The sequence below is a fragment of the Embiotoca jacksoni genome, unplaced genomic scaffold (assembly GCF_022577435.1).
Source record: "Embiotoca jacksoni isolate LCO1_2020_lvr unplaced genomic scaffold, fEmbJac1.0.p SCAF_2, whole genome shotgun sequence".
Taxonomy (NCBI): domain Eukaryota; kingdom Metazoa; phylum Chordata; class Actinopteri; family Embiotocidae; genus Embiotoca; species Embiotoca jacksoni.
In genome coordinates this window covers 7,965,873-7,993,001 of record NW_027185340.1, presented here as the reverse complement: position 1 = coordinate 7,993,001, position 27,129 = coordinate 7,965,873, and the positions used below count along the sequence as shown (strand labels likewise).

Genomic DNA, 27,129 nt, shown 5'->3' with positions numbered 1-27,129 from the left:
TCACATTTACTTATTCGCAGTTTTCTTGTTAATTTGATAAAATACATATTAGACATTTAGTGGGTTGAATGTGGATGCAATTTATTGCTTTATAAATTAATTTAATGGAAAAAAATGTACATGAGCTTTTGTTAAAAGTTTGCTCGACACTCTCAGCATTTTAATTTGTTTCTTTGATAAAGAATAAATACAGAAATAGAATTTTGATTGAAATAAGTTAAATTTGATTGTTAAGTATGTAAAAAAAAAAAGAAAAGAAAGAATAACCCTATGTTGTGATATGCAACACGGCCTTACCATAAAATGGCTTTCAGTGTTTTCTGTATTGTTACATATGTACAGGGTGGAAAACCTGAATACCTTTTAGACTATGTTGGAGCACTAAACTTTCCACTGAAAGCCAGTGAATTAAAACTGTCGTATAGGTTTATGAAAATGTTTACAGGGACACTGACATATAACAGGAAAATTCTAAGATTTTATAGTATAAATACAAATATAATAATATTTTCAGAAAATAGTGTTTAATGTGCATTATTTGTTATTTGTAAAAGTAACCGCTGAATTTGTTAAAATACATGTTCAACCTGCCTAAAGAGCAATTTAATAATTATTTATGAAAGGATATTTAACCGAGATGTGTCCATGTTACAATCCCTCAAACAACATTAAGTCAGGGAACTTAAGTGTTGTGGATGTATCGCTACAGCAGCATATACAAGTACAGGGTAAAGCAATATAAATGACAGAATACAAATATCAAATATTAAAAAAAAAGCACATTATATTAAATATTAAATTAAACTAAACAAAACTACTTGTGACATTGAGTGACGTGTGTTATTGCTATATCCGCTATAGCGGATGTAACGTAACACAACATGCTCATTTCTTCCTTCCAACACAACTGTATTTATTTTATTTTACACTGCCATAAAAAAAAAATAAAAAATAAAAAAATAAAAAAAAAATTACAGACTGGCCCTTTAATGACGCACAGTTTACGCACTTCCCGGAAGTGCAGTGGGGGACGCAGGGCCCCATCGATTCAACACAACTGCACACACAAGCACTTACTAATAATAAAGCTCCGTTTGTATGTCATTTTCATGGAGTACTACCGCTAACACATATGGAGAGCCAAGAGGAAAAGCCAATCATCTATACCATGGAAAACAAGCCGATCGTGACATGTGAGTGTTAAACGGAGACGTCCTCTCTTTATTTTCTCTGGTCTTTTGACAGTTAGCCTTACTAGCTCTATCCCATTAGCTCCTTTCGGCTAGGCCAGCTGTCACTCTCGCGTTAACCGCCCTGCGTGCGTGTGATTGTTTTTTTTTTTTAATTTAAATTTCTACTCGTCGGGGCTGTATTTTATTTTATTGCACTGCTGTCTTGTGCTGTAAAACGGGGTTTTTCTCTCTCTCTCTCTCTCTCTCAGCTAGCCGGTTAGCTCCACTGATCACCGGGCCCCGGCTGACGATAAAACGTCACTGCTGGTTGGTGCAGTTTTTTTTTGAGGGGGGGGGGAAGAAGAAAGGACACCGTCTTGTCCCCCCCAGCCCGTAGTCTCCTGCGTTAACAGCCCAGTATAGTATCGTTGTTTTTTTTTTGGAGGCTGGGGGTCAGTTTGCCATTCATAAATACCCCCCACCCCCACCCTCACCTCCACCCCCCTCTCCTGATGGATTTAAAAAAAAAAAAAAAATTTTAGCACCGTGTCCCGGTGCAAGAGGCAACTGGGAAGGCGGGATGTGGAAGGAAAGCAGAGGTGGGACAAGTTTAGCTTTCTGGGGATTTTTTTTTTTTTTTTGATGGCTGATTCAAAAATGAACAGGGGGGGGGGGGGGAGTCTGGCGGGAACACCATGGCGGGTCGTCATGTGTCCGACCTCAGACGGATGACCCCTGAATTCAGGAGGATGGTGATGATGATGATGAGGATGATGATGATGATTTGCTGTCAAGTCTTTAAGCTCCAATTTGCAGCGTCACAACGAATTTAAACATTTGACATAATACACCAAAAAAAACAAAACAACAACAACGCACGTTTGACGTCATTGCGATGAAGTACCATCAATGTGCATTTGATCCGATGGATTAAACGTGCACGCAAGAGGGTTTCAATTCTCGTACATTGATGGTTGAAATGAAACGATTGCGGGAAAAAAAGTCTGTAAACATGGTGAGCAATGTCTTTCCATTTTCTTTGACCAGAACAAAGATAACAAACCAAACAGGTAAACGTTGGCAAAGAACAGCTCAAATTCACTTTTATCTTTTTTTTTTTTATGACCAGGCAATTCATTTTTTTTCAGACGTGTTATGGAAATATTAAGTGTATTTGTATGTGTGTTTGCTCACCTGCAGAGAGTGTGTGTCACTTTGATGAAGTGTGTTTTTGTCCAGAAGAGGTTAGCATATGTTCAAATATTGATTTTATTTTTGATTTCAAATGAAATACTTGAATGAATCTTAAGTATGAGTGTGCAACACTTTGCTCCTTCCTTTCACAGGTGGGCAAGGTTGTGCTTCATCTCAACCCTTTATGTGTGTGTGTGTGTGTGTGTGTGTGTGTGTGTGTATGTGTGTGTGTGTAAGGTTGACTCAGGGATAGTACTGGTGTTTGCTTTTGCAGGGTTGGATTTGATAGCAGCGTTTAAACATTCAAAGTTCAGCTTTCCTTGTGCCTGCGCTGTAGCTTTTAAGACTCTGCAAAGATGATCAACTAACACGTACAGTGTGCTTAACCTAAATGTGTGTAACGCCACATTTCAACAAGGGTCACTGGGCTTCCACTTTCATGATCAGATCCCACTGGTTTTCATGGCAAATCGACCCCCGAGAAAAGACCACCAAATTTCAGCGATGTAGCCGTTGGGTCGCGCTGTTGGCCACATCGGAAAAGTTCTGTCGTGTCCGGGTGTCAAACAGTAGGCAACACGACTAATTGATTTACAGTGTGGTCATAATTGTCAGCTCAATTCAATTCAACTCAATTTTATTAATGTGCCAAATCGCGACATGTGGTTGTTTCATGGTCCTCAACACATTATAGTCCTTTCAGCAGAAACTTACGGCGTCGTACAGAGAAAGTCTACAATTCAACAATTCCCACAAAAGTTAGGAGGGGAAAAACTCCTCTTAAAGGGAGAAACCTCCGACAGAACCAGGCACAGAGAGGTGGGGCGGCCATCTGCCTCGGCCGGTTGGAGGCGAGGGGAGAGCAGAGAGAGAAAAGGACAGCATAGAGATGCAAGACATGAACTGTCGGTGGGGTCGACAATCACAGAGCAGAGACGTGCGGCTCCACGGCCGGAGACATCTGCAAAAGAAAGGACAGAAACTACGCGGGCGAGGGAACTGAACGGAGAGGCAACAGACAATAAGCAGAAAACCACGAGCGAGAAGAAGCACGACGTTAATGTGATGTGATGGTGAGATGCGAGCGTACAGAGAGTTAAAGAGTGAGAGGAAAGAAGCTCCTTGCATAACGAGGTCCCTCAGCAGCCTCGGCATTTAACAGCATGGCTAAGGGATGGTTCAGGGCCGCCGGGGAATCATTGTGGCTCAGCTCCAGGAGACTGGACTCAAAACAGAGCTCCCTAGGACGTTCAGGTGCTGACTTTGCCTCGCAGGTTATTTGAGGACGCCTGCTTCTATTCCAGGTGAACAGTATAGTATTGTTTCTGGTTTTACCACCTGGAGGGTATTTATAACGTAACAGGCTTTTTTTTTTTTTTTTTTTCTGTACACGGCTCATTGGACGTGGCCCACTTTCAGCAACAAGTGCCTCCAGTCACCGTTCATCAAAGCGCACACATCTAGTATGAGTGACAGGTCCAGCATTTCTCAAATCGGGGGACTGGCTGTGAAATTAAGAGATCCTACCGGTTGTGTGAAATCTGCACTTTTATCTCGTAGTCGTACCGCCACACCAAAACTGTTGAAGTACGGTGCTGCGGGTGGAGAAGTAAACAACGGTGTTAGCGAGGCCAGCAGGTTTCTACTGTATGCATTTCAATCTGTGATAATATTTGCCAACACTTTAGTCCACGATTTAGTAACCACCGTGACGTGTTGAGAATAGACTGCATTTGTATGAAAGCTCTGGTTTGCTACGTATCGCACAATATTCTGTTTCCGAGGCGGAAATGTTCTCTTCATACTACTATTACTACTCCATACATATGAACTCATCTTTTTCTGCTTTCTGGCGGTGGAGTCTTTTATAGCTGCTGCTCTGTGTGTGGGTTGAAATGGCTCCACTTCAGTACACACTGTAAGAGCAGGTGACACGGCGGTGAAACGGAGTCCAAGGATAGACGGCGTTAGACTCGCGGTGTATAAATAAAGTGACTTAAGTTAATCTGTCTTCACGGCAGTTAGTCGAAGTGAAAGGTCTTTGTATTAGTTTCTAGCTCCTTGAAATGAAAGCTCGATCGATAGACACGACAACGCTTTGTTTTTCCTCTTCTCAATGGTTTTAAACAGCTGCGTCAGTTTGGCCTCACGTTGACGACACGAATGCTCCCCAAAGGTGTTGGTGAGCAGATGAGACAGGAAATGACACTTTAAAATGAGTACCAGTAAAATGTAATGATGTATTGCTGTGCGATTCCAGTTGAAATGACGCTCCCAGTGTTATTCAGTTCATGAGTCTTATTTTGGAGCTTTTATTCTGATGCCTATGAGACTGATCCCAACGCATGCTACACAACAGAGATTTGGTTTAAGAAGTTTCAGATGAAAAGTACGCCTGTGTTTGTGAAAGAGAAATGAGGCTTGATGCTGCAAACTCTTGACCCGGACCTTCAGTCGGTTGTAAAACAAGTTTCCATGTTAAAGGAAACCCGTCATGTACAGCAGTTCCACGTGAGCTTTTAAACAGGTGAGAGTAAATAAAGCTGCCGAGGGCGCTTCCCTCGTCCTCATTAAAGTCACAAATCAGGGTTTTGTTGTTGTTATTAAAAGCACATTTGTAATACTGCAATATCTGTTTGCGGAGTGACCGTTCACTGCTCTTGTGAAAACTGCCGATGTTCGTACCAAAACATTACTTTGAATTTTGTTCTAGATTTTTCTTACTTGGTTTAGTCTTTCATTATTTCATTTCCAGTTTTGGTTTTATTTCTACCATTTGTGTTTCACTTTTTTCTCCTGCATTTTTTTTTTTTTGCAACTTTACTTTTTACATCAATATGAGCTTTGAATTATTTAGAAATTGAACTTGTCCCAGAATCATCCCCACGTCTCTTAACACTGAACTCTTGAGTCGCTAAAGGGCCAAATTTGCGAGGCACTGTAACAAAATCCAGGAACCTATCTTTTGCCCACGGGAGAATTTGTCCGTATTAGATTTCACTTATCCCCGCCCGGAGCTATTTCAATTCTTCATTCCCGACCTCATTTATAAACGCTCTTTGTCCTCTCATTTCATCCCAGGTGCTGGAGATCAGAGCTTGTTTACGTCTCTCTATACCTCATTGGCTCAACAGCTACCCAGGGAGCCAATGGAGTGGAGGAGGTGAGTACCGCCGGGCCACGTGCACGATGGGGAAAATGTAGCCGAAAATATCAGCACGTGTGCGGAGATATCTGCAGTCGAAGAGTCGTTTAGAAAAGAGTTATCCTTTGCGTGCGGGTTGACAGACCAGCAGAACATTACTGTCAGCTCAATAGCCTTCTGCATTACATTAGATCATTAAAAATGTCTCGGGCACAAAGTTCACTCAGCAAAGAATAACAAGACGCAGCAGCGAGTGCAGGATGTTAAAATGTCATAAATTGTGACATTAACCGGTGCCGTTGAAGAGCAGCAGGGAAGAAAGCTACTGGGTTTAGATCTTGTGATAACGCACCATTCTGGATGACGCGTGGACGCTTCGTTTGGCGGTGAAGTGGAAATATTGCAGGAGATGTTGTCTCACTTTGAGTTTTATGAGCTGAAATGTCAAGCAGAGGCCTCGTTGGGCTTTTTATGGTATGCGTACGTTTTTATTCTATTTTAGCAGTGCCACAATACTGATGTACCAGGGTACCTGAGACGTAAAGCTTTTGTGTTTTGACGTGTTCAGATGTGCTCAGAGTGACGGTGGCCAGGATCAGTTTGTCCGTCAGTCCGTGGTGACATCGACCGTTGCGAGTCTGAACGCAGCCTCAGAAGCAGGAACGGATGCGATGAAGGACGTTTGGCTATTTTGTCCTCAATCTTACCGTCTGTTCGCAGTAACAACAACACAGTAACTTGTTTCCCTGCTCGTCATCAGTGAACAGGAAAGATACTTCTAAACAGATGCCATTGGAAAGGAAAGCATGTCTGAAAACAGTCCTCGTCTCTCCCGATGACGGATTTAATAAAGGACAGTATTTGTCAAAAACACAAACAGCAATTCACCAAATTTTCCTTTTGAAATAGCTGCTGATTCAGAGACAGATTCGATGCCCAGTGTTCATTTTTTTTTTAATACAGTTCATTGGGTTGAATGTGGTGTTTGAAAAAAAAAAAAAAAAAACACAAACATCCAACCTGCGTGTTCAGTCGATGAATACGAATCATATTCTTTGAAAACATCATATAAATGATTGTCTGCTTCTTTTCTGTGCAGGACTTACGGCCGGGCGCCAAAAATGATCCACCTTGAAGCTAATTTTGTCCAGTTTAAAGAGGACCTCCTCCCGAAGGAGGGAAACAAGGCTCTTCTCACCTTCCCCTTCCTCCACATCTATTGGACTGACTGCTGTGTGAGTAGAAACCACACACACACACACACACACACACACACACACACACACACTCTCTCACTCACACACTGTAAGTCTCACTGGCTGCAAGATAAGCTGCAAAGTATTCTTATTCTGTCTTTCGGGGTCCGAGGGGTGATTCAAAGATGAAGTAACAAACTTCCTGGTGTTTCTTTTGGTCAGTTTTTTTTTTTTAAAGATCCTCACCTGAATTTGGTCAAATGTGGGACTGAAGTGACGGGCTGTTAGCGCTGGAAGGTTAAACATCGCTTCTTTTTTTAATTTATTTATCACTTCACGCTCTTTGTGAACACATATTTTCTGTTGCAGTACAGTTAAACAGTGGTCTTCAATATAAGTATCCATTTTTCCTATTTGTTTTGCGACCGTATTTACAAAGACAAAACCAACGAGATGACTCGTATTGTGCGATTACATCCAGCGTGAGGGAGTGCAGGCAGCGAGATGCGGGCTGCTTCTTAACCACCAAATGGGGAAAGCTGAACACGAGAAGCTCAATAAAATTTGTTTAATCCACGCGCGTTTGAGGATTTGGCACGCCTGCTCGTCGCCCGCCTCGATTAGCACCCGTAGTCATCTTGTCTGGGTTAAAAAAAAATAGGTCGCAGGCAGGTCCGTATGCGAGATGTGCGAGCTCATAATTCTCCGAGCTGACATCGCGTCTGCATCGCTTCGTGGCCGCGAAGGTTGCCGGGGCACGCATCAGTGGTTTTGATCGCACGGCGGTGTGAACGCAGGAGTTTTTAACGTGCGTCTTAAGTTGTGCTGCATCTTCAGCGCTCGGAGAAAAACAAAAAAAGAACCGCGTTTTCGTGTCTTGTTTGCGTTACCGTCTGCGGTCAGAAGCCTAAACTGAACTCGACATCGCCTTCGTAGAGAAAGCAAGGCGGGAGGAAAACAAGCAGGGAAGCAGGAACCTGCTGCTGACTGACTGAGCAGCTGGTTAGTTTAAGGAAGTGCTGTTGTCAGCTGGTGACTCATGACATTTCCTCAGGACTCTGCCCGTTCTGCCTGCAGTGTGTGTGTGTGTGTGTGTGGCGCGTGCAGGCACATTAACGCGACTGTACACCGGTGGTAAAGAAATGTTTGATGTTTTCATATCCGTAGTTTATCATTTCATTCAGACCAAAGGAAAAGATGCATCGTGGTATTTCAGCTTGTTCGTGCTGACATTTTACAAACAAATGCGCACAACATCGCGTCACACGGACTGACATGTAACGTGCGAGATGGATCGAGCTCCTGCGGTGAGAATGTGGTGAACATCGCGTTTTTTAATGACAAAAAAAAATCAGGCTCTACTTCGGGGAGCACAAAGAGCTGACTGGGGAAAAAAAACAACCAAAAAAAACCCCAGTTGAAAATAAGCATCATTAGTAGGTTTTCACTGCAAGCTTGCAAACTGACTGCATGTTATGAATAATGATATTTCGAGAGAACTGCTGTGGGACCGCTCTGTCTTTTTAATGGACTCGGTGGCACCACCCGTTCAACTGCTGGCTTTCTAACCAGCCCAAAATAAACTCATCTCAGCCAAACCAAACAGGTTATGTTTGAAAATGTCCTTCAACTGCTCAGTTGTTTTTTTTTGTTGAAACTGTGAGCGGAGGGAATCAATGCTTCCCTGACAAACAGCGTTGCACGCAGGGTTATTCCCATTTTGAATAGAGAGCACGCTATTTTAATTTTAGAGCGTGATCTCCTCATTTCATGTTCAGATTTTCTAGTGCTGCTTTCCTTCAAAACCAAAATAGCCTCGCTCTCCAAAAATCCTACATCTGAACTCCAGTTTTTCTTGTATTCTGTGGTATAAAATATAAAACAAACAGATAAAAGCGGGGATGAAAAAGTAGTGCAGGTTCTATTAGATTTGTCCTTCCTCACCAGCGCTTCAGTACACAAACGGGGATGTTACAGTGGCAGCAGCACAATGTGCTCTTTATTAAGAGGTCAACTGTGTCGGGAGAGGTGAATCGAAACTAAATAGAAAGTTCCGTAAAGGACAGTCTGTCTTTTTCATTCAAAAAGCAGAATGTTTTATTCTCCAGTGGGCAGCAGCATGATAGAGAAAGTCCCAAACAGTGTCATATGACCTGTTTGTATTTTTTTTTTTTTTATGCAGATAATGTAATTTACAGGCAGTTATTTCACTGCTAAAATAAAACATTCGGCCTCGACACCGACCAAACTGCCACGACCAATCGGCCGACTGCGGGAGACAGCGGCGCTCTTTGTCGAGTTGGGTCGAGCCCCTCGGTCACAGGACAGTCAGGCGAAACTTATCAGCCAGGCGAACTGAAAACACCTCCTTTGGGGTTTTTGTGTGTTCGTCCTTCAAAGAAAGTTGTAGTTGTAGTTGTTTCGCCGGCTTCCGATCAACTGTGCCAAATGCACTCAAAAACGAAATGAACTTCCTTTCCATCGACTTGTGATTGCATTTAATAGTGTCATCGAAAATGATCCCCAAATGATTCACAACCTTAAAAATGATACTTCAGACAGCGAGTTCGGAAACATTGCGTAACACCAGCGCTTCGGTGTCTCTCCCTGCCAGTGGACTGTTACATAAGACCTGACTCATCATATTATATCCCACCTCTAGTCTTTTCCAGACAATTTAAAACAAAACACTACCCTCGAGCAGCAGTCGTTTACAGAAGTTCGCTCGGCAAATCTCCAGTCACAACATCCACATCAGCCACCTACATGTGGGTGGATTTCGTTATCATGAAATGCAAACTTGCTGCCCTGCATTCTGTTTTTTGCTGGTTTTGACTTCTGATGTCCTTCTGATGTGGAAACAAGCCTCCCTAATTGGGTAGAAAATGCAGGTCGCTTAAAGGAGAAGTACAGAATATTTCCCTTTCTCTTCTTCACTCGGTGGTAACACTCAAAAATGAGTTGATTTAAATTATACAATCCTGTTTATAGGAAATACATCTGTGATGAAATCGAATGGCATATTGTATACATTTAAAATTTACATTTCTCTTTTGAATTTCAGAGCAGGTTGAGGTGCGATATAAATACCACGAATGTGTGAAAAGACTTTAGTCCATGAAGAAACGTACAGAGCCTGCATTCAGCAACTGTGCCGTGTGGACAAGCAGTTTGGAGTTTGTGATGTCACAAACTGCTGGTCATGTCCGCTCTCAGTTGCGGTCGCAGCCTCATTTGTCCCACCTTTTTATTGCAGAGGAAAACACAGATCGGCCACTCTGCCACAGATCTAGCACGTAATAACACTGAAGAAAGTCTTATCGTCGGCCCGGATGTGCATCACTCAGAAAAGAGTCGGCCAATCACGAGAGAGGGTCGTCGGTATCAACTGTAGAACTCTTTAGAGAAGATTAAGAGAGAGGAGATTGAAATCAATATTGAGATCATTTTTTGGGACTTTAAACCACAAAAAAAAAAAGACCTAAAAAATAAAATCCTGTGACAGTGTAAAATATGTGACACTGGTGTCTTAGTGTCTTCTGTCTGCTCACGTAGCTTCAGGCCGGCTCCGTAAGTTGAGATCGGGGCTCCGTTGGGGCCACGCCATCTGTCCTGGTTCTCGTGACGGCTAAAAATAGCGACTGTTGTTTGCTTTGGGGGTTGTTGTCTTGCTGCGGAATGCATTTTGGGGGAAGTGGTGAATAACGAAAGCCGCGTTGTTCATTGCAGGATACGGAGGTGTATAAAAGCACGGTGAAGGAGGACATAATGCGCTGGCAGAACAGCTTGAGGACACACGGCTCGCCCGACTGGGTCATCATCGTCGTGGAGACCAACGACACGAAGAAGAAGAACAAGCCCAACATCCTGCCTCGCTCGTCCATCGTGGACAAGATCCGCAGTGACTTCTGCAACAAGCAGAACGACAGGTTAGGAGACACCGCCCCCTTCGAACACGTCGTCGGACACCACTTCCTTGTTCTGTTACAGTAACGTTCAACGGGGATTGTTTTTGCTGCCGCACAGAGTGACGTGAAATGTGATCATATGTAGCGCTGCAACAATTGTTGGTTCATAAGTTTGTTTATTATTATTTATTTTTTTAATTTGTCACACAAAAAGGGTTTTAGCTTCTCAAATGTGGAGCGTGTGATCACTTCCTGCGTTGCTGCTCTTAATCACCTTAAAAAAACAAATGGCACATTTGTTTGAAAATGGAACTGATAACTGCAGTCACAGATAAGATGCAATTATTACAAACGCCTGATTGCAATTATTTAAGCTCAGCCGTCATCATTTTGCATAGTCGTCAGAATTGTTTCCATTCGTGTGTTTAAAAACATCTGCATAAAACTTAACAGAGATGTCATATTTCCGTCAACATTTCCACGTTATTTTCCAACACTTTAGCTTTGAATGGCGCTCTTTTTATTAACGTCATTAACAAAGCGGGGAATTAGCGCCACCGGCTGTTTATCTCGAAGCACAAAACTTCTCATACAAACTTCTGCTGGTCAACCGACAGCATTTCGACGAGCATCTGTTGACGTTGGCATCACGGATTTCGTGGCGAAGCCCGTAAACGGCTCCTCTTCATCATAAGTCGCATGCGTATTTTTCAAACAGTGATTCGACGCAAAATTCACAGAAAAAGACAATTAAATGTGGATTCAGCCTTCACCGAGTAAATGAAGCTCGCCTGCTCTTCGGGTTCCAGGTGTGTGGTCCTGTCAGATCCTCTGAAGGACTCGTCTCGGTCTCAGGAATCCTGGAATTCTTTGCTGCTGAAGCTGCGGACCCTCCTCCTCATGTCCTTCACTAAAAACCTGGGCCGCTTCGAAGACGACATGCGAACCCTCCGAGAGAAACGCACCCAGCCGGGCTGGAGCTTCTGCGAATACTTCATGGTGCAGGTACGTGGGATGGAAGCCCAGACAGGTGGACGGGAGATTGTGTGATTGGATTATACAGATTAGTCTGAAACGGATTTACCCTCGCTCCTCATTTTATCGCCACAGTTTCTGTGTCTTTCGCATTGAACTAACATCAGGATGCTCGGTGGGGAGGAGCCCTGCGTTGTTCTGTCCTTTAACTCTGTATTGTTTGCAGTAGCGATGATGGTTCACAGATATTAAAGTTCAGGTGTGTTTTGTGTGTGTGTGTGTGTGTGTGTGTGTGTGTGTGTGTGTGTGTGTGTGTGTGTGTGTGTGTGTGTGTGATTGTGCAGGAAGAACTGGCCTTTGTGTTTGAGATGCTGCAGCAGTTCGAGGACGCCTTGGTCCAGTATGATGAACTAGACGCTCTCTTCACCCAGTACGTCCTTAACTTCGGAGCTGGAGGTACGTGACCACCAACTGACGCGATGCTCGGTTTCATTACGGGGCCGCCCTGTCGCTCCAGATGAGGGATCCGGGGCAGCGTTTTAGTTTTGGTCCGAGTGCTGCGTTTTCCGTCCACAGACACGGCCAAATGGCTCGGCTCGTTCTGCGCCCCGGTGCGCAGCTGGAGCGGCTTGCTGCTCCGGAGGCCCATCGACATGGAGAAGAGGGACGGGATCCAGCACGGGGAGGCCAGCCTGCTGGACCTGAGGAGCTACCTGTTCTCCCGCCAGTGCACTTTACTCATCTTCCTGCAGAGACCCTGGGAGGTCACCCAGAGAGCCCTGGAGCTGCTGCACAACTGTGTCCAGGAGCTACGTCTGCTGGAGGTGAGCACGCTCGTACGCAGAGACGTTGTACTTTATGCAGCGTGTTCAAACAGCTTGAATACTAAAATATAGATATAGACTACGGCTTGAACAAATATCACCTTACTATCAGAAAACCAGTAGATTTGACTGTATTTTCCTGTAGACAAATTTGAAAACAAGCAATATTAAAAGAATTATAATTTTTTTTGGATTAAAATGTAGACTCCTCCACATCCTAAAAAAAAAACCCTGTTTGACAGAAATTATACAAGTTAATCCGTTTGAAAACATAAATAAGATGTTCATCCAGAGAGTCTTCAAACTTCACCAGATTAAAGGTCAGGTGTTGCGTATTTGAATGGATGGATGGACTCCAAACTTACAAGCATCCTCAAATGCCTTTTGTTCTTTTTGTTGTTCAGGTGTCGGTCCTGGAGGGGGCGTTGGACTGTTGGGTGTTTCTCAGCTGCTTGGAGGTCCTGCACCGGATCGAGGGCTGCTGTGATCAGGAACAGTTGGCTGCAAACTGCTCCCATACTGTCGGCCTCTGGGCGTACGCTACTGATAAGGTAAAGGATAAAAAAAATAAATAAAAAAAAAAGTCAAACTGTTTTATATGGCTGGAACGCAAATGAAACAATTAGAGGGCTTTTAATTTGAAATGAATACAGGAAGTCGAGGCATTCGGCCGACCAGGGCTTTAACTTTAAACACTCATCCAGTGAAAGACGCTCGTGTCCATAGCGTCTGCCTGGCTGCTGCAGGAATGTGTGTCTTTGCGGTGGGCTTTCAAACTGTGTGCGACGTCATAAATCGTGCTCGTAGGATGTACCTACTGTCCAGTGTTTCCCCTAAAGTCACGTGTCTCTAGGCTCTAGAGTATCTAGAAAACAACGTGTTACTTTTCCGCATTGTTGTGTGTGGCGGGAGGAAGCTTGTAGCCCTGACATTTAAGAGGATGAAGATATTAGTTCTTTTTTTTTTTTTCACTCATTCATTTAAACAGTCAGAAGTAAATATTTGCTAAAAAAAAAAAAAAATGGTTTCCCAAAAAAAGGAAGTGTTCTCTTGTGCCTTCTCCAGCTGAAGTGTCTGGGGGAACTCTGTGGCCTGGTGTCAGAGAAGGGACCCACATCTGAAGACCTGAACAGGACTGTGGATCTGCTGGCCGGACTGGGAGACGAGAGGCCCGAGACGGGTGGGTTGTTAAACGACAAACAAGTTTGTTCATTTCAGAATTTAAGTGTTCAGAGCGTCGGCGCACAAAGTTCACCGGTTCAAATTTCACCCTTTACCGCTGATATCATCGGCGATTTAAGGACTCACTGAGGCAGCAGGCTTTAAAGCAATACGTGGCGTTTTATTTTTAAGTTTTAAATGCGTTCCGCTTCGCCGGCTCTACTCGGCTGTGTTCGACCCTCATTAGCAGCAGTTCAGCCGATTCGGGACTGACTGGACGTTTAACGGTCTGTTCAGCCTGATCAGTCTGTGATTTTACAGTTTCACCTTTCCCTTCTCTTTGCACACAAGATACTGTGAACCGAAAAAAAAGCAAAGCAAAACGAAACAGAAGCAGTTCCAGTGTTTTAGCAGACGTATATTCTATGTTGTACTCAATTCCAAATACTTGTGAAGGTTGATGGTGTCCTTCTGTGTTTGGTCTTGTTTTCTTGGTGTCTCAGCAAGTTTGTTGGGTCACAAATAGAAGCAGGTGTCTGTCAGCTGTAGTCAGCTTTGAACAGCTGACATGAAGTCACTGTGGTCTGTCAGGACCTTCAGGGTCTGAATTTCCTTTTGCCTGGAACAAATGTGAGATTTTTTTTTATTTTGTGTAGTCGATCATGCCAACTAAGGACTAATGCAGAATGCTGACTCGAGGCAAACGGCCGACCACCTCTGAGTCTGGTTCTGTTGGAGGTTTTTTTTTCTCACGGCTGTTGCTCACGTAGTGAATTGTTGGGTTTCTCTCTATAATGTTGTAAGGGTCTGCTGGAAAGATATTACTATGTTAAGTGCCCTCAAATATCCTGTGTTGTGACACGAAAAAAGGAACTGAATTGATTTCAGGTCAATAAATAGCTGCGTTGTTTTTAAATCTTGCGTTGTCTTCCTCCGACAGTCAACAGTCTGCAGAGCCCGTACAAAAAGCTGAAAGAAGCTCTGTCGTCTGTCGAAGCTTTTGAAAGACTCTATCTTGTAAGATACAAACACACACACACACACACACACACACACACATATATATTCACTGAATTCTTGTCCCAATTTTGTTATGAATATTTTTTATGATGTAACGTCCTGGAAACCTCCCGCGGAAACACTTCATTTGATCATCTTCTCTTCCTCTCTTCTCCCTCGCCCTCCTCGTTCGTTGGCTCCTTCTTGCATCAGGAACTGTCTCATGCTGCTATGGAGATGTACCGGGCCATCGGCCGGCTGAGGTCCGCCAGACTGGTGGGGAAAAGCCTGGCCGAGTTCTACATGTAAGAAAAAATAGGGAAGCTGCCGGCTCGATTAGGCCCGTAGGCAGATCTCGAAGCATCTACCCCGGCGTTCCAGTTCTTCTTCGCTGATTTGGCCTCTTTTCAGGAGCTGTCAGTCAATCGCTGCTAATAAACACCCACGCAGCTCTAATCAGGCTGAACACATGAAAACACTCATGGGTGGGTGTGTGAAGGCTTGCGGTGAAGTTAAGATGAATATATTAAACAACGGAAAGAATTTTATGTGCAGCAGATTGATGAGGCTTTAAGAGGAATCCGGATACAAACGACAAATATGTCCGAAGTCGGCTACGTTTGTCGAGATCTTTGACATCAGAGACCAAAATGTCAGATCAGCCAGTAGTGGACGGGCATCAAAGGTCAACACACAGTTTCATATATTGTCGTCTGCAGATTAACAGTTTTGTAGACGTGTAGAAAAATGCGATTCGTGGACCCTGAGTGACCCCAGTCGTGCTTTCGTGCGTGTTCAGTGTGGTGAAATTGTATATTTCACAAATGTAAAATCTTCTTTTTTCCACTTCCTTCAATATTAATTAACATATCCGGCAGAATAGTTGTAATAAAGATATGTAATGGCAGGATATTTTACAGAAAAACTTTATTTTGGGCACTTTTAGCACGCGAGCAAAACGTAAAAGCTGACATTGATATTTTGTGGTCGAACAATATATCGACCAAACGATACATCGCTCTCACTTTGAAATATCTTGAAAATCTCATCCAGACATGAGCCGGATTTCATGATCACAATCTGTAATCACAATTTCTAATTGTCACTCGAAAGAGAAATGGACGCGTCCTGTCATTAATCCCTCTGCTTTGTCTGTTGTTGTAAAAAAGTGATGTGTGTGTATGTGTGTGTTTCTTCATCAGGAGGAAGGGCGACCCCGAGCGGGCAGAAACCTTCTTACAGGAAGCTCTGAAATCCTACGTAACGGAGGGGTGGAGCCTCCCTGTGACTCACACCAGGAAACAGATTGCTGAGTGTCAGAAACTGCTGGACAGAACTGAAGAGTATCCTTCACGTCACCGATCCAACTCCCTCGACATCCAGAGAACAGTTTCAACTCTAAAGAGGGAAATCGCCTTCAGGGTGCACACTTAGTTCTGTTTTGAATACCGAAGACATGTTAAAGTCATGGTTTTGAAATAATAGTTTGGGGTATACGTAGTTCTGTAAACCTTTTGTAGTCATATTCATTAGAGAAGAACGGTCCAATCATATTGTGTAATCTCTGAGCAAAGCGGGCTGGTCCAACTTGTCCAACGTACTTGGACATCGGAAAGCTCCCCTTGTCAGGCCTTCGGGGGGGGCGGGGCGGTGCTCATGCAGCGGTACCACCGCAGTGTTCGGTTTCCTTGACGACCCACCGCAGCTACTTGCAAACCAGTGCCTTGTTGGCTGGTGACGTGAATCTGAGCACGGAGGAGAGGAAGCACTTTTGTCAGGAAATTCTGAGCTTTGCTGGCCAGACCGGAGAGCAGTGTAAGTGATCACGTTCGTCACCGAGACAGGAATTCCTCACAAATGTAGATTTAAAGAAAGAAACACCTTCTGGACTCTATTCTGTATCATCAGCCGGTATTTTCTAGGGCTCTTTTTTAACGTGTGTGGCCCTTTTTTTTTTTTTTTTGCATCTTATTGCCTATTTTTTATTTATTTTTTCAAACTTCAATTAATTATGCACGAGATTTCCCGCAAGTCCGAAGACACCTCACAGAGAGGACCTGGACTTGATGCTTGTAATTCAAAGGAGGCTGAAGAGCATTTGAAGTTGCTAAATGCCGGATCAGCAGTTGTCTGGTCTTTTGCCTGTGATCATTTCTGTACAACAGTTTGACCACTGTTGTGATCTCTGTGTGTGTGTGCGTGTGCGTGTGCGTGCGCGCGCGCGCGTGTGTGTGTGTTTGGGAGAGGGAAAGGGGGGCGATTAAATTACATTTAATCGGAGCAACAATCCATTTCTGTGGTTCATGTTTCGGAACCAGTTAAACGGCAGCAAAGGTGACTCTAACTTAACATTAACGTTTCTCTTTTGGAAGGTGCACTTTGTGCTCCGGGCTTGTCCTTTGTTTGCTTCGTTTACTTCTTCCTGTACAGCTGTAAACATCTGCAGTGCAGTAAATCTGCCTCATTAACACCTTGTGATATTTAAAAAAAATTTTTTTTTTTGCTCCACAGCTCACCAAGTTGCACTCACCATGAGCGTGTTCGCTCAGCTCACGCGGCTCCAGTTCCACCCGGCGACGGCGTCGGTGCACTCCGGGGCCGTCCTGCAGGTGGAGCTCACCCTGCGATGTTTGATGCCCGTGTCGGTGCGCATACAGCAACTAGCCGCGAGCATCCACTTCGACGTGGACCACGCAGGGACTCACGGCAGGTCGAAGGGAGCTCACAGACACACGAACCCAGGGACAGTAGAGTTTGCCCAGGGGAGCTCGTCAGCGGGCGCCCCCCACTCCTCCTCCTCCTCCTCCTCCGCCTCCTCCGCGTCCTCCGCCTCGGCCGGCGGCCCCTCGTTAGAGCTGGACGAGATTCAGGACAGGAGTCCCTCGGACAATTCTCTCAACTCCACGGGCGTGGTGTGTAAAAACACTCACCTGATCATGCGTCGGCACGACAGCAGCTCGCCGCCGGACACGCCCAACTGTGTCAGCCCCCCGGTGGCCATGAAGGAAGGAGCGCAGATGCTGAAGGTGCAGGATGTGACGTTGGAGCCCGGGAACAACAGCATCATGTTCACGGCACCGGTAGGAGACGCTCGACTGCCACACCGCAGAGATTACCTGATCAAATAACGAGCGAGTTGATGTCTTTTTTTTTGTTTTCTCCGTCCGACAAGTGTTTTTATTCTAGCGTTTCCTCCTTCTAATTATTTGTTTTGCTCCGTCGCTCTTGCGTCGGCTGTGTCGTTCTTTGCAGAGTGGACAGCCGGGTACGTACACGCTGCGTCAGCTGTGTGCCATCGTTGGAGAAGTGCAGTTTGTCCTGCCTCACATCTACCCGTCGGTCCAGTACGAAGTGTATTCTCAGGAGCCCCAGCTCACCGTGGAGCCTCTCTCAGGTCTGCATGTGAATATAACTGAGGTCGGGGTGTTTCGGAGTCGTACAAGTGAAGTTTCATTTTGCACGTGTTTCACTTCATTTCTCCCCGACAATCAAAACATCCTAAGAATGTCTTCCCGCGGATCACCCTCAAGGCTTCGAATAGAAGTGGGGGCCGACGGCATTTCACGCAATGCACGCGAGGCGTTTAGGGGACATCGGTAAATTGTAGCATCAGAAAACAACCTGGTTTATACTCTCCCTCTCTAACTGCATGAAAACGAACCCCCTCGGTTCGTTCACTCGGTGCACATATTGTGTCCCGTACAATACGTGTTGTTCCTCTCCTTCAGGGAATCGTCATAACGTTTCCATTTGTTCCTTTATGTGAAATGGAATTTTCCTAATTTTCTTGAAATGGAATTTATAAAATCAGTATTAAAAAAATAGAAAAAGGATTGTTTTAGGAACCAGTGTTGAAATCGAGGTGTGGAAACTTTTTTTTAACAGCACCCAGCCCCACACACACTTATATAATAAGTGTATATAATAATGCACAGCTTGGGCTTGGTATCCAGCAGCTGTTCATAAAATGACACGGGGGTTATTTTTATCATGCAGTTTTCGATTTAATTGGCACATTTTAAAACCTAATTCTTTGTTTTTAGTGACGAACTGATCAGTCGTGCTTTCACACATCTGTTTCTCCAGTTTGTATCGGACGTGTTTCTCTTTGCTCGGATTACCAACATATGCCACTTTTATGACTGCAGACAAACCGCACTGCAGTGTGTGTGTGCTTGTGTGTGCTTGCGTGTGCTTGTTTGTGTGTTAGTGTGTTTGTGTGTGCTCGTTTGTGTGTGCTCGTGTGTGCTTGTTTGTGTGTGTTTGTGTATGCTCGTTTGTGTGTGTTTGTGTGTGCTCGTTTGTGTGTGTTTGTGTGTGCTCGTGTGCTTGTTTGTGTGTGTTTGTGTGCTTGCGTGTGCTTGTTTGTGTGTGCTCGTGTGTGTTTGTGTGCTTGTGTGTGCTTGTGTGTGTTTGTGTGCTTGTGTATGCTTGTGTGTGCTTGTGTGTGCTTGTTTGTGTGTTTGTTTGTGTGTGCTTGTGTGTGCTCATGTGTGTTTGTGTGTGCTTGCGTGTGCTTGTTTGTGTGTGCTTGTGTGTGCTCGTTTGTGTATGCTTGTTTGTGTGTGCTTGTTTGTGCTTGTGTGTGCTTGTTTGTGTTTGTGTGTGCTCGTTTGTGTTTGTGTGTGCTCGTGTATGCTCGTTTGTGTGTGCTCGTTTGTGTGTGTTTGTGTGTGCTCGTGTGCTTGTTTGTGTGCTTGTGTGTGTTTGTGTGCTTGTGTATGCTTATGTGTGCTTGTGTGTGCTTGTTTGTGTGTTTGTTTGTGTGTGCTTGTGTGTGCTCGTGTGTGTTTGTGTGTGCTTGCGTGTGCTTGTTTGTGTGTGCTTGTGTATGCTTGTTTGTGTGTGCTTGTTTATGATTGCTTGTGCTTGCGTGTGTGTGTGTTTGTGTGTGCTTGTTTGTGCTTGTGTGTTTGTGTGTGCTTGTTTGTGTGCTTGCGTGTGCTTGTTTGTGTGTGCTCGTTTGTGTATGCTTGTTTGTGTGTGCTTGTTTGTGCTTGTGTGTGCTTGTTTGTGCTTGTGTGTGCTTGTTTGTGCTTGTGTGTGCTTGTTTGTGTGTGCTTGTGTGTGTTTCTTGCTCACCGTAGTTGTGCGTTTGCGTCCTCAGAGCCACTGTTAGCCGGTCTGCCTCAGGTGGTGAAGTTCACTCTGTTGACGGGTCACTACGCTGTGAAGAAAGGAGACGCTCTGCAGCTCAGCAACACCGACACCATGCCCATCCTGCCCTCCAGCAGCTGCACCGCCCGCATCAGCAGCCCCACAGCTGGTCAGTCGCTGGAACATATTATCGTTGACACTTTATGACTTTAACTTTTTGGATTAAATTCTTTTAAAATTGTTGTCTTGAAGTTCTTTCTCAACAATCAATCTAAAATGCGGTCGTGCTTTCCTGTCTGAAAGTCTGACGTCCACGACCACCTGTTGAAACTGTTTGAAATGTATTTACGTGTTCAGAGTTGGTGGGTGAAAGCGTCCTGTCCATCCAGTCGTCGGAGAAGGTGACCAGCATCAGCCTCCCTCCCACCCCGTCCTACCACACCGTGGAGTTCCAGCTGGAGGTTCTGTGCATCATCCCGTCCGGCGCCGACCGGCCCGGCAACGAGAGGCTGACCAACGGGGAGGTCCGCCATCGACCGCGCAGCTACAGTCACCCGGACACGCCCATGACCGCCATCGACCAGAGGGTGAGACAAACACACACACACACACACACACACACACACACACACACACACACACACACACACACACACACACACACACACACACACACACTTTCACTCTCACACTGCGAGAGCAGTTATGACCTATAGGAGGAGAAATGAGTGATGCAGATATAGACTTTAGCTGAACAGTTTATTGTGCCGGTGGGCTGAACTGTGTGTTTCAGTGGATTCGTTATTTAAGCTGATCAGCAGTAAGTAAACTGTTTTGGTAATTCATTAGATAATTAATACATTTTTCAAAAAGCAAAATGCCAAATGTGACAGCTCCAGGTTCTTGTAAGGAATTTTCATTTTAATGTTCAGGTTAAAATTTTATGTTTTGGGACTGTTGGTTGGACAAAGCAAAACATTTGTTGAAGTCATTTTGGGTTTTAAGATATTCTAACACACACTTATGACTTTTTTTTTCTACCGCTTCATAGACCGGACAGTTAAGGGATTCGTTGAGAAAATAAGTAACAGACAGAAAATAATTGTTCGGTGTCTGTCCGCAGATGTCTATCGACTGTCCGTGGTCTATCTACTCCACGCTGCTCGCCCTCACCTTCTACATCCCCTTCAAGACCAAGCACTCTCTGCTTTCTGCTGGTAACAGGTGAGTCTCCGTTTCCACGGAAACGTCACACAAATTACATTCACGCGCAGTCATGTTTTGCCAAATTTTAAACAGGCAAAGGAAGCTGACAACAATCTTGAACAGGGCACTCCTTTGCCGCGCATCTTCTCCACCTCTCGTGACTGACCTGTGACCTTTGACCTCAACCCCATACAGGAAGTACATCCAGGTGTGTGTGCAGAACATGTCGGACGTGAACTTCACGCTGGCGGAAGTGAAGCTGTCGGAGAAGCAGCACGCGTCGCTGGACCTGCAGTCCCTCAACACTAAAACACAACAGGTAAACAAACATCACGGTTTTTTTTTGGTTTTTTTTTAACCTGCTCCACATGTACTGGGTGACCGTTCATTGGTCCATACGGGTCATGTGACCACTGACCAACACGTATATTATTTGTAGCTGCCCCGAGGAAGGCCTTTAGAGGCTGAAACGCGTCGGCATGAAGTTTTTACTATGATTGAACAGCCATGACTGATTAAAGGCTTTTTAATGAATCGCCCTGTGGAGTGCCTTCAGATTTCTTCAAGTTTTCAACTCAAGCATCTTCTAGTATTTTAAGTTAATGACACAGTTTTCGTAAGAATAAAAAAAAAAAAAAAAAAAAAAAAAAAAAAAAAATTCAGATTCACCTTTTCCCTCAGTGTGTCTAACGTGTGTTGATTTTGCTTTAAAGAACATTAGAAACACCTCGTGAATTCACACTGATTTCTTGTGTGTCTGCGCGTGTGTGTGTGTGTGTGTGTGTCTGCGTGTGTGCGTGCAGCTTCTGTGCAGTAAGCACAGCGTGTTCTGCCTGTGGGAGGTGAGGTGGAAGGACGATCTGCCCTCCTGTCTCCAGTGTGTTTTCTCTGCCAACTTTTCTCCGCTCAACCAAGACGTCTCCTCCTTCAAACCCTTCCACTACCAGTTCCAGCTGGAGAGAGTCACGGTGAGTCCACCTCACTTTTGGGCCCGGAGACGCTCGAGTGATCCTGTGATCGTTCCTGTCAGCAGATCAGATATCAACACCTTTTTTGTAATCTGGTGACACCTTGTTTCCTGTATTATGTGGTGGGAAGCTTATCGCAGTGGAGGTTAAATTAAAAAAAAAATTATGAATACGTATTTGTTGTTGTGAGACAGCCTATGTATGTAAAAAGGCTTGTTTTGAAGTTGCGCCCCTTTTAGAGAATAATAATAAGAATAAACTTTTATTTGTACGGCACCTTTCACACCTCGCATGCAGACAAGTTAGCGATTTAAAAACAAGCTCGGGATAAAAACATACCTTTTTTTTTTTTTTTTTTTTAAAGTAGGTTAAAAGATAAAAACGACTTCGAAGCAAGTTCACAGAAGGAAGTCCGGAGCTGTTTCTTAAAACTGTCCGCAGAAAGCTGCCGATCTGATCTTTTTTTTTTTTTTTTTGTGTCGTAAACGAGCTCTCTCCTTTCGCGCCGGCAGACGTTGTACAGCGTGCGAGCGGAGATCCTGCCTCCCGCCGGCGAGCAGCACTGTCGATCCGGTTTGCTCTGCGGCCTCGAAGTGGGAATAACCCGACTGAGCGAACCCGGCGAGGGAGAGATCGCAGAGGACAGCAAGACCGACGCCGACGGCCTCAAGACCACCAAACTCATGTATGAAGGTATGTGATCGGATCAGATTGATGGTCGGACCGGAAAAAAAAAAATAAAAAGGAATCTTCATGTCGTCTTTCAGCCGGCAAATAACATCGATTTTGTAATTTCTGATACAGACTACATGATGGAAATGATAGTCATTTGCAACTCTTTATTATTTTTCGATTACGGTGAAATATTAAAGTAATTTAATTTAAGGGATTTAATTGAATTCAACATAAATGAATTTTACCCCGTCTCATATCTTCATCTGGGGCTTTTTTTTTTTTTTTAATCGCATCAAGCCTTTCAATATTTTGTTATATCTGATATTCAATTAACTAAATGATGAATCAGTTAAATTAAAGAAAGAATTGAATCAATAGAAAAGAAAAAAAACTATTCGTCGACGATCTTTAAAGTGAAAGATGTCGTTGTTGAAGTCTTCTGTTTTGCGATAAACTTGAGTCGTTCCGTCATTTTGTGAGAATCTTGATGACGTTTCACAGTTGATATTTCTAAAAGGAGTAAATTGATCACTTTTGTAGATCCACATGTTTTTGTCCAAGTGTGTGAAACGTGATGATGTGTTCAGTCACGACTCTAAAACAAATTCAAAAAACATCGACTTAGCTCATGTGTCTCTCTCTCTCTGTGTGTGTGTGTGTGTGTGTGTGTGTGTGTGTGTGTGTGTGTGTGTGTGTGTGTGTGTGTGTGCGTGCGCGTGCGTGCGCCCCCAGTGGCCGACAGCAGCAGTAACTGGGCGGTGTGCGGGAAGAGTTCGGGGATGGTGTCGATGCCCGTGGCGGCCAACGCCACTCACAAGGTGCAGATCGAGGTGATGCCGCTGTTCGCCGGACACCTGCCCTTCCCCAAGATCAAAGTGCTGAAGTACCTCCCTCACACTGCAGCCGTGGCCATCCAGCCGGACCCTGGTGAGTGAACGGGTCCCCGAACGGACCGCCGCTGGTCTTCGTAGACGTCTACGAGACCAGACGGTTGAGTTGCTTCATTGTTGTGCTTCTAAAATGGGAAAATAACGCCCCGTCATCATGTCGGTTCTTCTTCGTCTGCTTTGCTCGTGTTGTAAACTGCAGACAAAGATGATGCAGTTTTGCTGTGTTTTAGTTGTTAGACATTCATCCTGAATTATTATTCATTATATCCATCGTCCATATTTCACATACAGTGCCTGTAAGCAGGAGGACGTTCCTACGGTTATTTGAGAAACCAGGGGCGCAGGTGTTGTGTGATATACGGTCACAAGTCTGCACGAAGGGTGTTTTATTTTGAAAATGAACCGGGTGCCCGATGCAGTTCCCGTGTCGGACTTCCTGCCCGGCCGATCTGCTCCGTTCAGCTTCACGCAGCTTTTGTAAAAACTAGACGAGCTGCGTATTTTTTTTTTTTTTTTTTTTTACCTTACAGACTGTTTGGACAACTCGTAAAGAAGTCGGTCGCCAAACAGGACCCCGTTCTCAGTGACACCGAAGAGGAGATTGTGATTTGACAATTTCCACACAAACCTCCTTCAACAGAAGTTTCTCTTTCTAACAGCTTCGGCAGAATTGAGCGTTTTCTTCCCGGACCGGCGTGGCAGCTTAGTTCGTTTTCTCGCTGCGTCTCGGCTCCCGACGTCGGGAGTGGCGAACGGACTCGGTAATTCCTGTGTTTCTCTCGCCCCCCGCTCTCAGACAGCTGCGTGGAGAACGACAGCCTGTCCCTGCTGGACAAGACGCTGGACGACCAGGCGGACACGGCGAGCATCCGCAGCCGGGGCAGCGTGCACTCGGTGGGCAGCGGCGACCAGCAGCAGAAGGGCGTGGCCATGCCGCGCCTGGACCCCTTCAGCCCCGGACAGGTGTTCAACCACAGCCACGCGCGGCAGGTCCTGGTGCTGCCCGCCACCGACGACCACATCATGGAGGTCAACGCCACATGACCCCGGTGGCGAGACGGCCCGCTCCCCTCTTGGAGGACAGAAGCCCGACCCCCGGACGGACTCTGCTGAGCTTTCACTCCGGGGAGGGGGGGGGGCGCGCGTCGGGGTTTCCGGGAGTCCTCGTCGTAAAGGCCGCTTGCCGGTTGCCGGTATGGACTCACCCCTCCTCCTCCCCCCTCCTTCCCCTTCTCCTCTCCGTCTCTCCTCCCCTCCCTCCCCCCCTACGCATGAAACGTTCACATCACTGGAGACATTCAGGACTAGACCGTGAAGAGCCAATGACATCTGCTGATAAATTTAAATAAAGATTTTTCTTTGCCATACTTTGTACATAGCTCATTGAATGGATTTATAGGTATAAATATATAAATATATATTATGGACTGATCAATCAGGTCGGCGAGAAACACTCCTGACGGTCCCACGATGCACCAAAGCCCCCTTAGATATGTGTGTGTACGCCTCGATCAGCTCCTCAAAGTACTGTAACGCGGACCGAGCGTGTCCAGATGTAACCGCTGCTCTGCGCCTCTCGAGTCGTCCTCGTTTTTTTTTTTTTTTTTTTTTTTTTTATACGTCCGAGTTTTTGCCTTAATGGTCACATTCAAGTCAGCTGCTGTTTAAAATGTCAAAAAAAAAAAACAGGCAGGTTGCCAAAATCCGCTGCATCTTTGGAGACGTATCCATAATAACACGCAAAAACATTTCCTCCCAGTCGATACGATAAACGTGAAGCCGACAGGAATTTCTCCGCGGGGGCTTGAAAACTTCTCCGCTTCACCGTCGGATGAGTTCAGAGCAGCTGGAACGACGTTGGTGGAGGTGGAACGGTGAAGTCGATCCTTTGCTGATGTCACTTTAAACCTGCAGCGCAAAAACTGTTTCAAAAAGAGTCATTACAAAAACACGTTTTTAAAAAAAAAAAAAAAAAAGGGGGTTTACAACTCCCACAAAATGACTCGTATACAAACTGTATACTGTGAAATACAGACTGGTTAATCAAACACTGATAAATAGATTCTCACCCAATAAAGGGTGCATTTTAGTTGGTTTTTTTGTCTTACAAATTATAAGGGAAGAAATCAAATAATTAGTTAGTGGTAAATAATGATAATAATAACAAATCTCGAAAGCCATTGAAACATCTATTAAGCGTTGCTCCCCCTCTACAAAATGATAGAAAATATTGTAAATCACGTGCTTGTACTCTAAATAGCAAATCTAGTCTTTCGGGCCTTCGCGTCAGCAGGATAGAAACGTCTTCCGATGCGGATACGTCTTCAAAGAAAAAAAAAAAAAAAAAAAAAATGCAGAGATCAGTCAGATATTTATTTTTTAAATAAAAACACAGATTTATTCAAACATCAGCAACAAAGCTCTCGCATGTAAAACCCGGCGGACGCCTCGAGAGGCCTCGGACCGAGCGCGGCGGTGTGTGTGTGTGTGTGTCGTGTTCCTGTTTCAGCTGTAGTTCTGTGTGAAGGTTCTACGTGTCCGTGCGAGTGCGTGTGACGAGGTGAGACTTTTTAAACGCAAGGAATCAGCCAGTGCACATTGTTGTCTTATCTATCGTCAGTGGATTGTTCATAAAAAAAAACAAAAAAAACCAACAACAACTGCGTGTGTGTATATTTATTCTGTGCGCGTGCGTGTGTGTGTGTGTGCGCGCGCGTCGCCGAATCCGTGTCCGAGCTATGCACACATACCGTCGATGAATGAAATAAGTCGTTACTGGATTTATACGTTCGTTTATTTTGAAAGGGATGAATGTTGGCTATTTCTGCCCCCCCCCCTCCCCCTCCCCCTCCCTCCTCTTCCCCTCCCAACCCACCCTCCCCTCAACCCTTCCTGTTCTCCACCTCTGGTGCACACACACACACACACACACACACACACACACAGCATACACGGTGTAACTACAGCCTCCTGCTCTTCTTTGACCACTGTACATACTGACCTGTAAATAACGATTCAAATCAAAATCATCTTTGATTGCCAACTATATTAAAAAAAAAAAAAAATCAGTGGAACCGACTGGATGTTTTGGTGTTTCTGACAACGTGTCGTAGCGAGGCGGACGTCCATCTCATTATCACCCCCGCGGAAAATACGGGAAGGGTTTAAAACTTCATTTAAATATTTATACGGCGGGCAAGAAGAGACACGATCAGTGTCGGTTGATCTCTGGAGGACTTTCAGACTTCCTCGCCCTCAGAAACCATTATGTATCTTTTCATTTTTGAGTTATCAAACTACTTATCAGAGGAAATTATATTATGATGCTTCTTTTTTTTCTTTTTTTTTGCACTGCCTACATGAGAATCAGCTTTAAAGAACAATTCGAGGTGAAATGCTGTCTTGGGAAGTCTGAGCTGGACACTTTAATTACATTTATGATCCTCAAACCTAACACGGGTTCAAAAGACGATATCTGAGGAGGTATGGTGAAAAGGATAAGGGGATGTATTTTCTGAATACTTCGGCCACTTAAGAGTTCTTTACATGAATCAGTTTGAGAAGGAAAAGTCCCCCCCTTGTTTTGTTTGAACTGCTCATAAGAGCTGATGAGTCGAGGGTCGTGAGTTTGGGACCCACTGCTTTTTTCTTTTCTTCTTCTTTTTTTTTTTTTAATTGCAGTAAAAAAAAGGATAAATGTCAAGCAATCTGATCTGCTG

At 44.7% G+C, this 27,129-nt stretch overlaps 1 protein-coding gene across 1 annotated transcript; it reads left to right on the top strand.

The window, feature by feature from the left end:
• The first annotated feature begins 1,026 nt into the window (after window positions 1–1,026).
• trappc10 (trafficking protein particle complex subunit 10) lies at window positions 1,027–27,123 on the top strand. Its single transcript, XM_069154345.1, has 23 exons — window positions 1,027–1,193; window positions 5,448–5,529; window positions 6,611–6,746; window positions 10,437–10,636; window positions 11,425–11,620; window positions 11,935–12,046; window positions 12,167–12,414; window positions 12,819–12,965; window positions 13,480–13,594; window positions 14,516–14,592; window positions 14,788–14,879; window positions 15,777–15,917; window positions 16,280–16,389; window positions 17,086–17,654; window positions 17,827–17,968; window positions 19,682–19,840; window positions 20,029–20,258; window positions 20,795–20,895; window positions 21,073–21,196; window positions 21,681–21,845; window positions 22,358–22,538; window positions 23,253–23,447; window positions 24,207–27,123. The coding sequence occupies exons 1-23, from the start codon at window positions 1,133–1,135 to the stop codon at window positions 24,452–24,454; spliced, it is 3,831 nt and encodes a 1,276-aa protein (XP_069010446.1). The 5' UTR covers window positions 1,027–1,132; the 3' UTR covers window positions 24,455–27,123.
• Window positions 27,124–27,129: the final 6 nt, after the last annotated feature.